This window comes from Dipteris shenzhenensis, chromosome 1 (assembly GCF_047967505.1).
Source record: "Dipteris shenzhenensis isolate YYH24624 ecotype China chromosome 1, Dip_SZ_1.0, whole genome shotgun sequence".
In the NCBI taxonomy this organism is placed as follows: domain Eukaryota; kingdom Viridiplantae; phylum Streptophyta; class Polypodiopsida; order Gleicheniales; family Dipteridaceae; genus Dipteris; species Dipteris shenzhenensis.
The window spans coordinates 44,302,643-44,315,975 of NC_141596.1; the positions used below are offsets into that span (position 1 = coordinate 44,302,643).

The 13,333-nt window shown below is 45.7% G+C and overlaps 1 protein-coding gene across 1 annotated transcript in view; it reads right to left on the reverse strand.

Annotated features, from left to right (window-relative positions):
- Positions 1-13,333, reverse strand: part of LOC147905902 (uncharacterized) — a 97,317-nt gene that overhangs the window by 34,185 nt on the left and 49,799 nt on the right. Inside the window, exons 4-5 of the mRNA XM_087379862.1 lie at positions 11,721-11,928; positions 11,475-11,620 (exon numbers count right to left, since the gene is read on the reverse strand). Of these exons, the coding sequence (XP_087235988.1) occupies positions 11,475-11,620; positions 11,721-11,928 (354 nt within the window). The remainder of the gene's footprint in view (positions 1-11,474; positions 11,621-11,720; positions 11,929-13,333) is intronic.

Below are 13,333 nucleotides of genomic sequence, written 5' to 3' on the forward strand. Positions count from 1 at the left end.
TCTAGGTTACAACTAGGAGATCATTTGGGCTGCCATGGCACTTTATGAGCGAGTTTCAGGCAAAGTCCGGATAGGATCTGGATGGACAGATGAGATCATGAGCACTATCGGGGTCAAAGAAGGGTGTTAATTATTACCTACCTTGTTTGGCCTCTATATTGACGAGCTCGAGACAGTGATGCAAGCATAGAGTGGGGTAGGCTTCTCTCTCGCGGGCACGCTGATCCGGATATTACTTTACGCAAATGACGTGGCTCTCTTGTCCTCCTCAGCAGAGGGGCTCCATAGACACCTTGATGCACTTCAATCCTTTTGTGAGTCTCATGATTTGAAGGTCAACTTGGGTAAAACCAAGGTTATGATCTTCAATACATCTCGAGTCCTCATGCGCGATGAGTATTTCGCATTTGATGGGTCCCCTGTTGAGGTAGTTTCATCATACAATTATCCGGGGGTTGTCTTTTCCGGACCCATCTTCACCATCAGACCCGCAATGTAGGCGCACTTGAGCAAAGGATATGCTTCATTGGCTAGACTAGAGAGACAGTGCTTCCGCTCTCACTTTCACAATCCACGAACCAAAGGGTTGCTTTTTGACTCCTTAGTCCACCCAGTAGGGATGTATGGCAGTCCATGCTGGGGGCCAGACTTGTCGGATACAGAGTGGGCCAGGGGGGGCGGCTACAAGTTCTCATGTTATCACGGATGATCCATGGTAAGCCATCACCAGATCATTCGGGCGGAGTTTGGGTCACCCCCATTATAGCTAGATGCTGCATTTCAGGTCATTACATATCTGTACTGAGTCAGGGAGTATGGGGATAACACATCCGAGCGTAGTAGGATACCATGGCTAGCACCGTCCTTTTCTATGGCATGCAGGAGGTTGAGATAGAGGAGCATTTCATCTTCAGGTGCCCTGTTTACTATGAGATTTGAGGGCGTTTCTACTGCCTCTTCAAAGATAGTTATGGGATGTTGGCCCGTTTCCTCCCCTACCCAGACCAGCGATGTTTGGCTGGTTTCATTCAGGACGTGCTCAGACACCATGATAGGATACTCCAAGCACGGAGATAGGAGTAGACTTCTCCCTCAACTAATAGCTCTCAGAGCTCTATCACAAAGTTCTTTCAGCCAGATCACATAGACCCCCATGAGGCGAGACCTCGACATGACTGTGACCTGGAGCCTGTGACCCGACAGCTCAAACAGAGGGTTGACTCACATATCATACTTGGGGACATCCCCTCCGCCCGACCGACGGGGATCTCAGTGGCCTTGGTTAGACGCAGAGCTATGACCAAGAGACGTACCAGGACTGCACCCTTGAGGGGGCGACAACGTTCTATTGCTGACCTCATGCCTCCACTTCCACAACCCCATTCATCCTGATGTCCTCCTGCTGGCGATGATGATGATGATGGTTATGATGATGCCGATGATGATGTTGAGATTGATATATATAGTTAAGATATGACTATGTTGTACTTAGGACTTAGTACTGCCATTTGAATTTTTTTACATTTTGCATTGGTGTGGATACTCGTTTAGTAGCTCCACTACCACAACTCATTGTATCAGGTTTTTCACAGTCTCATAGACCCATCCGTCTTCTGAAGACTTTAATAAACTTCATTTCTTTCTTTCTTTCTCCTCTTGGCCCCAAACATAGTAGGGAGAGCGTTTCACAGCTTGTTGACTCAGATGGAGTTTTACAGACACATCCAGATACCGTCTTGTAGGTAGCCACAGATTTCTATGCCTCCCTTCTTACAGCAGATCTTGACACTTAGGCCAGAGATGATGCTCGTGGTCCCAATCATGTCCCCAAAAGCGATAAAAAGGGAGGATATTGAATGCCTTCTATGCAGAGGAGGATCTCACAGAGGCAGTTTTGTAAATTTGGGTCTCTGATATGTAGAGGGGAGTACCTTCTTCCTCTTTTATGGCAGCAGCCCTGTCGGTATTAGTGATTTCTATCACTCAATTGCTAGTACCAGGAGACGTGAGATTCTCAGACAGGAAGTTGGTCTTTGCTAGTAGTTGGCAACCCTTTAGAGGGAGAAGCGGAAAGGTTCTATTGATGCTTGGATTCAAGTGCAGCTTGGTGCACCAAGGGCTCATCAACAAATACTGTTAGAGCAGCAAGCAGAGTATACCTTTCATGCACAAGAGTCGTTTTTTATCTTGATGGGAGGTAGAGTCAATAAACACTTCTTCTCTACTCTAGGCATCAACAAATACTGTTAGAGCAGCAAGCAGAGTATACCTTTCATGCACAAGAGTCGTTTTTTATCTTGATGGGAGGTAGAGTCAATAAACACTTCTTCTCTACTCTAGGCCTGAGACATAGCATCTCCCAGTTGTTTTGACTCAGACAGGGTATTGTAGTCAGATCCTAATGCTATTTTGCATATTGCTACTGATTTTTCTGCCTCCTACTCTCAGTAGATCCTGACACAGTGGCCAGAGTTGATGCTAGTCATGATATATGGCAATGTAGTCCCCTGTTGGTAAAACCCAATATGAATGTCTCACTTGATGCACCATTCACCAATACGGATTTTAGGATGTTCTTTTCGCCCTTCATAAGGGCAAGTGCCCGGGTTCAAATGGGCTTTCATGTCGCTTTTTATTGCTTTCTGTGATATGATTGGGGACCACATTACCTCAGTCCTGCAAGGCATTTGGAACTCTAGAGTTATGCCTGATTCATGTACAAAGGGTCTCATTCATCTTATTCAAAAGGGAGGTTGTAGAAATTCGGTGTCACAATGGAGGCCAATTACTCTTTTGGGCACTTGTTACGAATTTTGGGCTAAAGCAATACTTTGCTTTTGCAGCCCTTTCTTCCAGATCTTATTCATGAAACGTAGACATGCTTTGTGCATGGCAGAAGCATTTTGGATAATATCTTCTTTTGGGAAGCCTTGGATTGGACAATACAGAGCAGCAAGAGGCTGGCCATTCTACTCTTAGACTTTGAGAAAGCATCTGACAGGCTAGATTGGAATTTCTTAGGAAGTACCTTCTTCGTTTAGGATTTTTAGATGCATGGATTAGAGGGGTTTCCTCCTCGTATAGATCAAGCTGCTATCAAGAAGTAAGGGGAGAGAGATTTCAGATTTCCAAATCACTCTGTCAGGGATGCCCTCCAACTACATGCATGCACTAATATTCACGCCATTGTGACAGTCTCCGCCGACAATTGATAGAGCTACAAAGACCTACAGATGCTTGGATTTAGGAGTGCCTTGCTGCAGCAAGGGATCATATGCAAACTTTGATAGATCAAAGAGCAAACTATGCCTTTCATGCACGAGAACCCTTCTGGATCTAGATGGGAGGAAGGTTCAATAAAACTTTTTCTCTAATTTTTTCCTGAGACATGGTAGAGAGAGTGTATCCCAGCTTGTTGGGTCTAACGGGGTTTGCAGACAGATCATGATGTAGTCATACGGATTGCTATAGATTTTTATGCCTCCCTTCTTTTTGCAAATTGTGACTCACACATGCCAAGGACGATGCCAAACATTTGGTTTGGCAAAGTATTCCAATACTGCTGAAACCCTTGATGACAATTTACTTGATGCCCCTTTCACCAATACAGAATTCAGGACTGCACTTCATGCCCTTCACAAGGGTAAGTGCCTAGGCCCAAATAGGCTGACACCTGATATTGGCAGTGCCCTCTCACATGAGGCTCGAAAACTATCAAAAACACTGAAAAATGATATGAGGTGGAAAGCCCCGGGAAAATGCATATCCAGCCACCTATATCAATGCCCAATCGTCAACATAAAATGTCTCAATGCGTGCATGAATGGACATCTGCACTCTCTTGTTCGACTAGGAATACAAAAGTGACTATGGCTAGGTGTAAAGGCATCATCAAACATAGCATCTATCCCACCAAACTGAAATAGGAAGGCATCTTAAGCTGCTCTCTCAAGAGAGTGAATGCCACCTTCTCTACCGCCCCAGCCTTGCAAGCCTCTGGGTCCACTATGACCTCTCTCTAGAGCTCTAGTATGTATTGTATTGGGCCAAACTTGGTAGCATAAGACTTGATGTGACATGATGGTGTTGATGATACGGATGATGTTGCTGCTGTAACTATGTCATACTAATGCTTTCTAGGACTATGTAGCATTTAGTATCTAGCATGGGTGATGATGCCTGTTTTAGTAGCTCCACCCTTTCAGCTTGTTGTATCAGGTTTCTTGTAGTCTCATAGACCCATTAGTATTCCCAAGACCTTAATAAACTTTCTTTCTTTCTATCTATTCCCCTTCTTATCCAAAGGCAACTCCACCATGTTGAAGTCACCTCCAATGACCCAAGAATCTGCAATGGCGCCCCAAGAAAAAAGTTCCTTTCACAAAAGGACATGATCCCCCATTCAAAAGAACAATCCATTGTTCTCTAAAGGGTATCATGATACCACGTCTAACCACTAGGGCAAGAACAGAATCTAAAACTGAGATACAAGTACCTTCCCTAGTGCCCAAGTTAGGTGGCAAAAAAGCAGTTTACCTCACTTTGAGCAATCTCTAGCATCCAATTTGTGTTCCCGAATAAAAAGAAGGTCAACAGATCTCCCAGTAATACCTCGATGGAGCTGATTACCACGGCGGCAATGAGGCACAACACCTTGTATGTTTCAACTAATCATCGGCAGGAGGAAGGAGGGTGGAACACCTCTTCCATAAGATCAAGAGAGATGAGGGAAGTCCACAAGGAATAACCTATCGAAAGGAATACCAATAACTAGCTCATCAAAGATAGAGGGCACAAACTCGTCATCACCAAAGTCCTCCAAGGTAGAAAAAGAGTTCCTATGAAACAACCTTGGTGCTGGGATGCAAAGGATCCAAGCACTCGAAAAGGGCGAAGAGGCGAGTGCCACCCCTTCCCTCGATCAATGAAGAGGGAACAAAGAGTTGACGAGAGAGGGGGCTACTCAGACGAAGCATCAAGAGAAGAAGAAGATATGCAAGAATACCAACTGTTGGAATATGAAGCCAAAGTAAGTCTAAAATGAGTGTTCTATGTGGTCTAGGTGTGGTTTTATAGTCTAGTGAGTCCTAGAAATGCCACGTGTCATATTGGGAGATATCCCATACACATTGTGACTTTCTAGAGTCTACTGGCACACTATATAGTGTTGTACTTGTCTATTGTCTAAAATATCAATCAACATCAAGCTCTTTGGTATCATTTGAGTACTTGTCCATTGCTTTCATTTTCTTTCCATTTCATTTCCATTATGCTTGTTATCTTTCATTTCCATTCCTAGTGTTAGCTTGCTTCTCTTCCTACCACTATCCTCCCTTCCTACCTTCCCCTTCTTCTTGCTCTATCTAGAGAATGAGAAAAGCCCGCAAATGGAAGCTCCCCTCTCCTCTAAGATAGAGCCTCCCTTTCCTTAGCCTTGCCATGGTTCCTCGCCATCAAGTACTCCGCCGTCCTCGTTTGTGAGTTCAGCTCACTCCCGCATCAGTTCGTGATTCTCCCTCAGCATTGGCGGACATTCCTCGTTAGTTGGTCGCCAAAAACTTGTTTTGGAGCAGTCTAGCAGCTGTTTTTTGACCTTTTGAGGTCAATTTCTACATTTTTTGAAATTTTGGGAGTTTCCAAACATAAATGACTCTGTCCCGCATCTTTTCAGGCAAAAAAGAAAATTGTTTTTGTTCGTACGTTCATACGTCCATACGTGCGTACAGAACTCTAGAAATGGATGCGCGGCAGTACCAAGAGTCCGTACAACTTGTCAGAAGGCGATTCCGAACAGTTTTAGGCTATTTTTTGGCTTTTTTCGCTCAGATTTGGGCTCTTGTGACCTCCAACATTGATTTGAGCTCCCTTGAGCACTTTTGCTCATTTTTTTAAGCCTCTTTTGTGCATTCGGTGACTCTCCGATTGGCACATTGAGAGTCATGACGTTATCTCCCTTGGTAGCTGCTCCTATGGCCTTCATCGACACATCATTCGAGGGCATTCTCGCCTGGTTCTTCACCGACATATCTCTTTGCATCAGGATGTGCACAGTCTTGTGCGGTAGCTACTTCGAGGCACATGGGTTCTTTGCCCTTGCTATGCATTAAATGAATGAAATATATCTTTACTACTTTCTTGTTTGAGTCAAGGGTACTCTGCCCTAGGTTGTCCCCCAAAATGAAAGCAAATAAATCATGTGTGTTGAGTCAAAGGTTCTTTGCCTTGGATAGTCCTCCTAAAAAGATGTGTTTTCCTATTTTGTTTTGGTGTGTGGCTCCATGTCTCTCATTAGCCCTTGGAGCCAAGAGGGGATGTACTATGGGAGCCCTGTATTGGCTTTGATAGGTTTAGAGGGGGATGTATTGTGGGAGCCATGTATTGGCTTTGATAGGTCTCGTTATCAAACCTGGTTTAGTTCCAAGATGTTGGTGTATTCCTAGACCTATGAGTTGGTCAAGTAGCCATGCTATAACGTGAGCCTCTGAGCATGTTGAGTCTCAAGCCATGAGAGTGCTTGGATCAACCTCTGAACATACTCAGACTTTAGCCTCTGAGTTACATTGGGTGCACAGTTTGATGACTGTCATTGCCATGTTCTGTTCTTGGTTCCATTCCAATAGTCTCTCACCTTGCCTTCATGGGGGGGTGTTGGAATATGAAGCCAAAGTGAGTCTAAAATGAGTGTTCTAGGTGGTGTAGGTGTGGTTTTGTTATAGTCTAGTGAATCCTGACATGCCACGTGTCATATTGGGAGATATTCCATAGACATTGTGACTTTCTAGAGTCTACTGGCATACTATATAGTGTTGTACTTGTCTATTGTCTAAAATATCAGTCAACATCAAGCTCTTTGGTATCATGTGAGTACTTGTCCATTGCTTTCATTTTCTTTCCATTTCATTTTCATTATGCTTGTTATCTTTCATTTCCATTCCTAGTGTTAGCTTGCTTCTCTCCCTACCACTATGATCTTTCACCAACACCGGCCCTAATCCAAAACTCGATCTAGGAAAACTCTAACCGCAACCTGAGGAGAAGCAGGAGAATCACTAGTTATGACCAGGACTGGAAGCCCCAATAGGGACAAGGTCCGAGGCAAGAGTAGTGGTTGCAACTCGAGAAGAGCCACGAATATTACAAAACCGAAATGTCAGGAGGAGAGGGCCCCTCCTGATCTGTAGATGGTGGTGGAGGAGCCCCTCTCACTCTAGCCAAGATCCAACGAGGCGCAGAAGGAGCAACACGTGCAACTACTGCCGATCGAGAAGGGGATACGTTGAGAAGGCAGTGCTGAGGATCTGGACGCGAGAAGGGGCCGCACCGAAAAAATTCTTATGTCTTTTCTTCTTCTTTGGGCAATATCTAGCAAAATGCCCAAAGGTCCTACACACCTGACACTCGTCCTACCTGCCCTGGATCTCGACTCTCTGCCAAAAGAGAGAGCCATCGGAGCACTAGAGCATGATGTGGTCAACAAAAATGTTAGGGTCAGAGACAATGATCCTAACTCTAGGTACCTCATTTGATTTGATTGCCTCTGTCGCTAAAGAGGGCAGACCACGGAGGGGGGATCTCGGTAACCACTACAAAAGAAGCTCCTATTGTGGCAAGGAGCCGATGGTATACCTGGGACAGCCTAAGAAAACTGCTAGTTCGAATGTAAGTGAGAAGGGATTAAGGAAAATTTTCCTAGAACCGAGTGCGAAGGGGCTGGCTTTGAGCCCAGTGCTCTCAGCTCCACGAATGTCAAAAACCACTTGAAAGAAACCTCCTCCCAAAAGTCGAACATCAGTAAGTTGCAGGGCGAGGCCCCAGGGTAATGCCAAAAGCATGCAGGCTCTGGCCTATGATCTAGAGGATGAGACCCATGGATGTGTGCGAAACGTGTGGTGGAGCTCTCATGCACCACATCCTTTTGTAACTGCAATAGCTTGTCTTTTGAAAAGATAAACATTGTCGTGGCACCGGTGGAAGTGGACGAGGATTGACGGAATGTTGTAGCAACACTTTGCCTACTAGATAACTAGAAATTGAAGCTTGAGGCAAGTTTCTGCTGAAGGTGGTGTTCCAGACAGAGGACCTTCCCTGGCCTTGAAATATGAGCTTTTACCTAAGAATTTGAAGCAAGAGTGCCCGAAATGTAGGGCATCTGCCTCTGGAAGCAGTTGGAGCAGATTCTTGAAGAATGCAAAGGAAATGCTGCTTGCTGGGGCTGTTTTGAAGACAGATTACAGGTGAGAACTAAATATGTAGCAAACATCTTCCCCTAGCTTGAAAAACGAGCAGTAATAGGCAGATGCAATCTGATCTTGAGCTGAAATGCAAGTTTCCAAGCCCAGGAATGAATCTATTTACTGCGCATGTGTTGAGGTCGGTACCATGATTCTGACGTTCTTGAAGGTGTTGCCTAGCCTTAAACCCAAACAATGACCAAGCAGCAGGAGTCACGAACAGATGCAGCTAGGGGAGATTTCAATCAGTAGAAATGGTGTCACTTTCAAGCAGCTATGATCACGGGTGAAGGAGGGAGGTAGGCGAGAAGACTAAATGGCCGAGGGGCAGGTAGGGGAAGGGGCTAGGGGGCGAGAAGGACTAAGGGATGAACGACGGGGAGCTTGGCTGCTGTTGTTCCTCATTAATGGATTTCTCAAGTCTATGTTCTGTTCATTTTAAATATCCGTTGATGTATCCTCTTTTTCCTAAGGGATTGGGATAAGGTAGCTATTGGGACAAGCTCTAGCTACCTCTTGTTCCCATTGCTTGGTTTTGTCTTGGAGTGCAATGCATTTTTAGAAAAAAAACTGACATTGCAAATTTTTGGCATCTGTTTTTAGAGGACAACGGATAGCTCTATGGAAATTTTCTAAGAGGTCTTCTGAAAAAGACGATTATTATGCTCCTCCTGCTGCCCTTCCTCCTTCCTGCTCCCCTCCTTGCTGCCCCCTTCCTCCCATCCTCGCTGCCTCCTCCCTCCCCTCCCCCCTACATGCTGCTCCGCCCGCCTCCCCTCCCTCTCTCCCCTTCCCTACCTCCCGCGCTGCTGCAGCGCCCCCCCCCCGCGCTACTGCCAGCCCCTCCCCCGCGCGCTGCCTGCCTGCGCCCCCCCCGCTGCTGCCAGCCCCTCCCCCACGCGCTGCCTGCCTGCGTGCCCCCCCCCCCAACACTATTTCTTTGCTCCCCCCCCCTCTCCTCCACTCCTCTTCTCCTCTACCCTCCCCTCCTCTCCCTTCCTCCTCTCCTCCTCCTGCCCCTTCCCTTCCCCTCTCCCTCTTGCTGCCCTCCCTTTCTCCCTGCTGACTCCTCCTCCTCTCCTTGCTCAATCCTCTCTCTCCCTCCTTCCTTTCACCCTCTCCCTTCATCAGGTGTACCCCTATTTTCTTTTGCGGGCATCTTGGGCTTCAGAAAAGCGGACGGAGCTTCTTTTTGTGTTTGAATCGGCCTTTCCCACCTCGATTGACGAATGGGTACCAATTCAGTCAATATGTTACTGCACACATTGGCCGCGAGAACCGTCACTTTCTCAAAAGACGAGCTGCAGCAATTGCAAAAGGATTTGGAGCATGAGTGTTCCACGACTCTCTTCGCATGCATCTATGGCTCCCACCCCTCCAGGTCATAGGCTAGAGATTGGATGCTTGCGGCGCTTCCTCAGGACCTCACTCCCTACCTTAAGGATGTACGTTTGTTGGGACGAGGTTTCTTTCAGGTGTGCCCAGATTCCCCGGATGTCACGAGAGACTTGCTATAGACTGGGTTTCTCTTTTTGGACTACACGAGGATTTTTTTGTTTCCCTTTCAACTAGGCTTTCACCCATTTGAAGAGGACAAGCACGGAGTTTCCGTCTTCATCAGGTTCCCAGGTCTACCTTCAGTTTATCATCGGTTTCTTTCAGTTATTGCCGAGAGATTTGGTGTGATAGTAGAGATCCCCCCTCTTCTTGGCGAGCCTTCGTTGGCTGCTAAGGCGGTCAGGATGGATGGGGTACCCAGGGTTAGGGTCTTTGTCGAGGACCCTAACATTTCAGATGACCACATCATGCTACAGTGACCCGATGGGTCATTCTTTCGCCAGAGATTTGAGGTTGCAGGTCGTCAGGACCAGTGCAGGATTTGTAGATCCTCCAGGCACTTCACCAGCGATTTTCCAAAGATGAAGAAGAGGCCAAAAAAGCAACCAGCTCATACTAGGTTATGACAAAGATCAGGAGCAGGACCTATCGCTCCACAGGCACTGCCTCAGACATGGGCCCCCCCTCTTGCTAGGGCTGCTCGAGTCCTTCCTGCACACCGCACTACTTTTGGCCCCCGGTGGGTTCTGGTCGCGGTTAGGCCCTCTACTTCAGATCATACTTTCGCCGCTCCGGAGACTACCCCTCAGGAGCCTCGGGAGGCTACCACCATGGAGCCTATTGTTCAGGACGCTCCACCACAGGATCAAGCTGTGCCCCCTTCAGCAGCCCAGGTTGTTGGCACCTCGTCCGCAGCACTTCTTAATCAGGACACAGCACAGGTGCCTCCTTCTGTTGACAGAGGGAGAGGGGTCTTACATTCTTTCCCTGCTTCGGTAGGAATACTGAGAAAGGGGGATTCCCTTCTTTCATTTCAAGGTTGGTAATGCCAGGAGAATTCAGTTGAGCAGTAGGGGTTGGATTCCCTCCAGAGTCCCCCATTGGGACAGCTTTTTCATCACGGGATTGCAATCAGGTGAGGATTGTTTGGAAAGGGGTTGCTCGAATACTCAGCATTTTTCATACCTCCCCCTTCTTCATAAACTTGGGGCTCGGTTGCATGGTTATCCCATACTGGGCCCCGTATGTTTTATGAGGGTGAGCCTTCTTCTTGGGCACTCTCGATCTGCAGGTAGGTGATAGAGACCTGGTCTCTTCAGGATGTACCATTTATGCCCTTCACAGCTTCTCATGCTTCAGTGGACACTTCCAAGGAGATTTTGGCTAGCATTTCCTCTTGGCACATCTGGAGAGCCAGATGTACAGAGGCCTTGGATGGCACCCAGATACACCCTTCACAAGTGTTCATAGGTATTTGGACTAACACGGTTCATACTTTGATAGCCATTTGGGCTAGCATGCAGGGCCCTTCATGGGCAGCCTCTTCTAGGAGGACTGTATTCCTACGAGTTTGGAGGGGTTCTCCCTTTTTCTCGGAGGGTTCTACAGGATTGAGGTGGCACTTTCAACCCCAATCCTTTCTTTTGGCTTTTGAGCTTCTTATGCATTGCATGGTGTATCCCGTATGGAGCGTGCTCTAATGGTTTTCTTTAATACTTAATAGAAGTCTCTTTTTGCAACAAAAAAAAAGACAATTATTTATAATCGATTAGACAATTTTCTTCAAAAAAAACTAAACATATATGTTCTTGGAGCATTACGAACATTTGACAAACAAACACTCTCAGAGCATTGGCAGCATGTTTCTTCTCAAAGTTCTCGGGTTGATGCTGGTTCAGAAGTTACCTTTCAAAATTGAATTTTGCTTCCTTGAACATGTTCTAGGAAATCCAATAAATAGATATGATGATGAGCTGTCTAAAAACAAATAGCCCCATTGCTTCACTATTAATATTATAAGGCGAGTTGCAGCTTCTACATAAGTCAAGTGCCTGTAATAAATTGTGAAACAGGATTGGAACTTCAATATTGATAAGAACAATTCATAGGTTTTCAGATCATTCAACAATGCTCAACCAGGTGAAACTTTACCTGTGGACCACAAAAAGAGAATATTTCGGTTTCACCAACAAAGGTCCAAACAAAGAACCCAATTTCAAAACCTGTGCAAGATTGTTGCCAAAATCGGATTGTTTAGACAACAATAAAGCCATGTCCCTAAGAACTCTATAATTGCTCTTTGGTAAACTGTGGATCAGCAGCCGCATAACATATAGCTGTGAGTCTTGATTCCTATTTTCTGCACGAAGGGAAATATGATGTCAAGAAGTGTCCAATATACAACCACTACCACAATAAATAAAGTATTTTGAAGGAAGCACCACAAACAAGAGAAATAGACACAAGGCTAGAGAGACACATCCATACCTAAGCCAGCATTGACCAAAAGTAGCAAAAGGGAGTAGCCAGGCTCATCCAATGGGGGGGGCAAACCCTCATCAAGTACTTGGAAGCCAACATTGCCTTACCTTGTAAGGCATTAAAGAGCTCTGCAAAACCCTAGTGCTTCATCTGAAGCCGTTTATGCCCAATATAGTTCAACGTACTCAGCAAGCTTTGTCAATGATCAAAAAATCCTTGATAGCATCCTTCAAATTTTGGGATGTGACTTCTTATTTTCAAGATACACAGAGAGACGTTGATAGGTCAATAAATGTAGTAAGCTCTTGTGCACTGTACATAATAAGGGGTAGGCACATAGATATGCACTTTTATGTTTTGGTCTGGGTTATGGGATACCAGAGACTACTTTTGGAGCTATGATGAATGGCTGTATATATTTCAAGATAAATTTAAAAATGTTTTTTTGCAGGGGTACATGGAAAATGATGAGAAGCAGTGTGGGTACACCCATATCCAAGCATTTGTGGTATCCAATGTGACGAAGTTTTTGTGTGTAATTGGATGATTTTTTTTCATTTATTCACACTGCATTTTGGGTTTTCTTTGTCATGGGTGATATCAAAAATTGAGGATGGATACGAGTCTTACTATGTGTCAGCATTGGGTCAAAAATTATGGTTGGTTGTGATTTTTCTTGGGTTTGAAGGAATGTGCATTGAATGCGTGTGGGGCATTAATTGCTTGGTGTATGTTTTTTGGGAAGGGGAAAAGAGATTGGTTTAATGCATGAGATGAGGTGGCCAGAAAATGTAGGAGTTCTGCATGGATGTGCAAGTTGGCTACGTGATAAGGTGAAATGCTCAAAGGAAGAGGGGAGCTGCCATGTTACGTGGTGGAAGATTTCTAGAGTTTCCAAAAGGGTGATGGATCCGTGGCTGTCTCAAGGAGGGGGTTGGCATGCAAATGGAGGGGAGAGCCTAACATCGTAGGAGAGAAGAAGTGCGAAGGGAGAAGAAAGAAGAGTCGTAGCAAAGAAACGTAGTTCAGCGTGACGTCCTTTTCTTCTTCAACGATGGAGTTCTAAGGGAATTGGACTCATCGTGAGGGTAGTGAAGGCTGGTTGTTGATTGTGATTCGTTCTAAGGGAACTGAACGACTTCTTTGCGATGCGTTCTTGTTGTTGTGATCATTTGCTGATTTGATCGTGGGACATTTCCTGAGAAGAAGGCTTGAGTGACATGCTAGTTCACAACAATGGTTTCACGATCGAAGGAAAAATGTTCGTGCTGTTGAATTGAAAG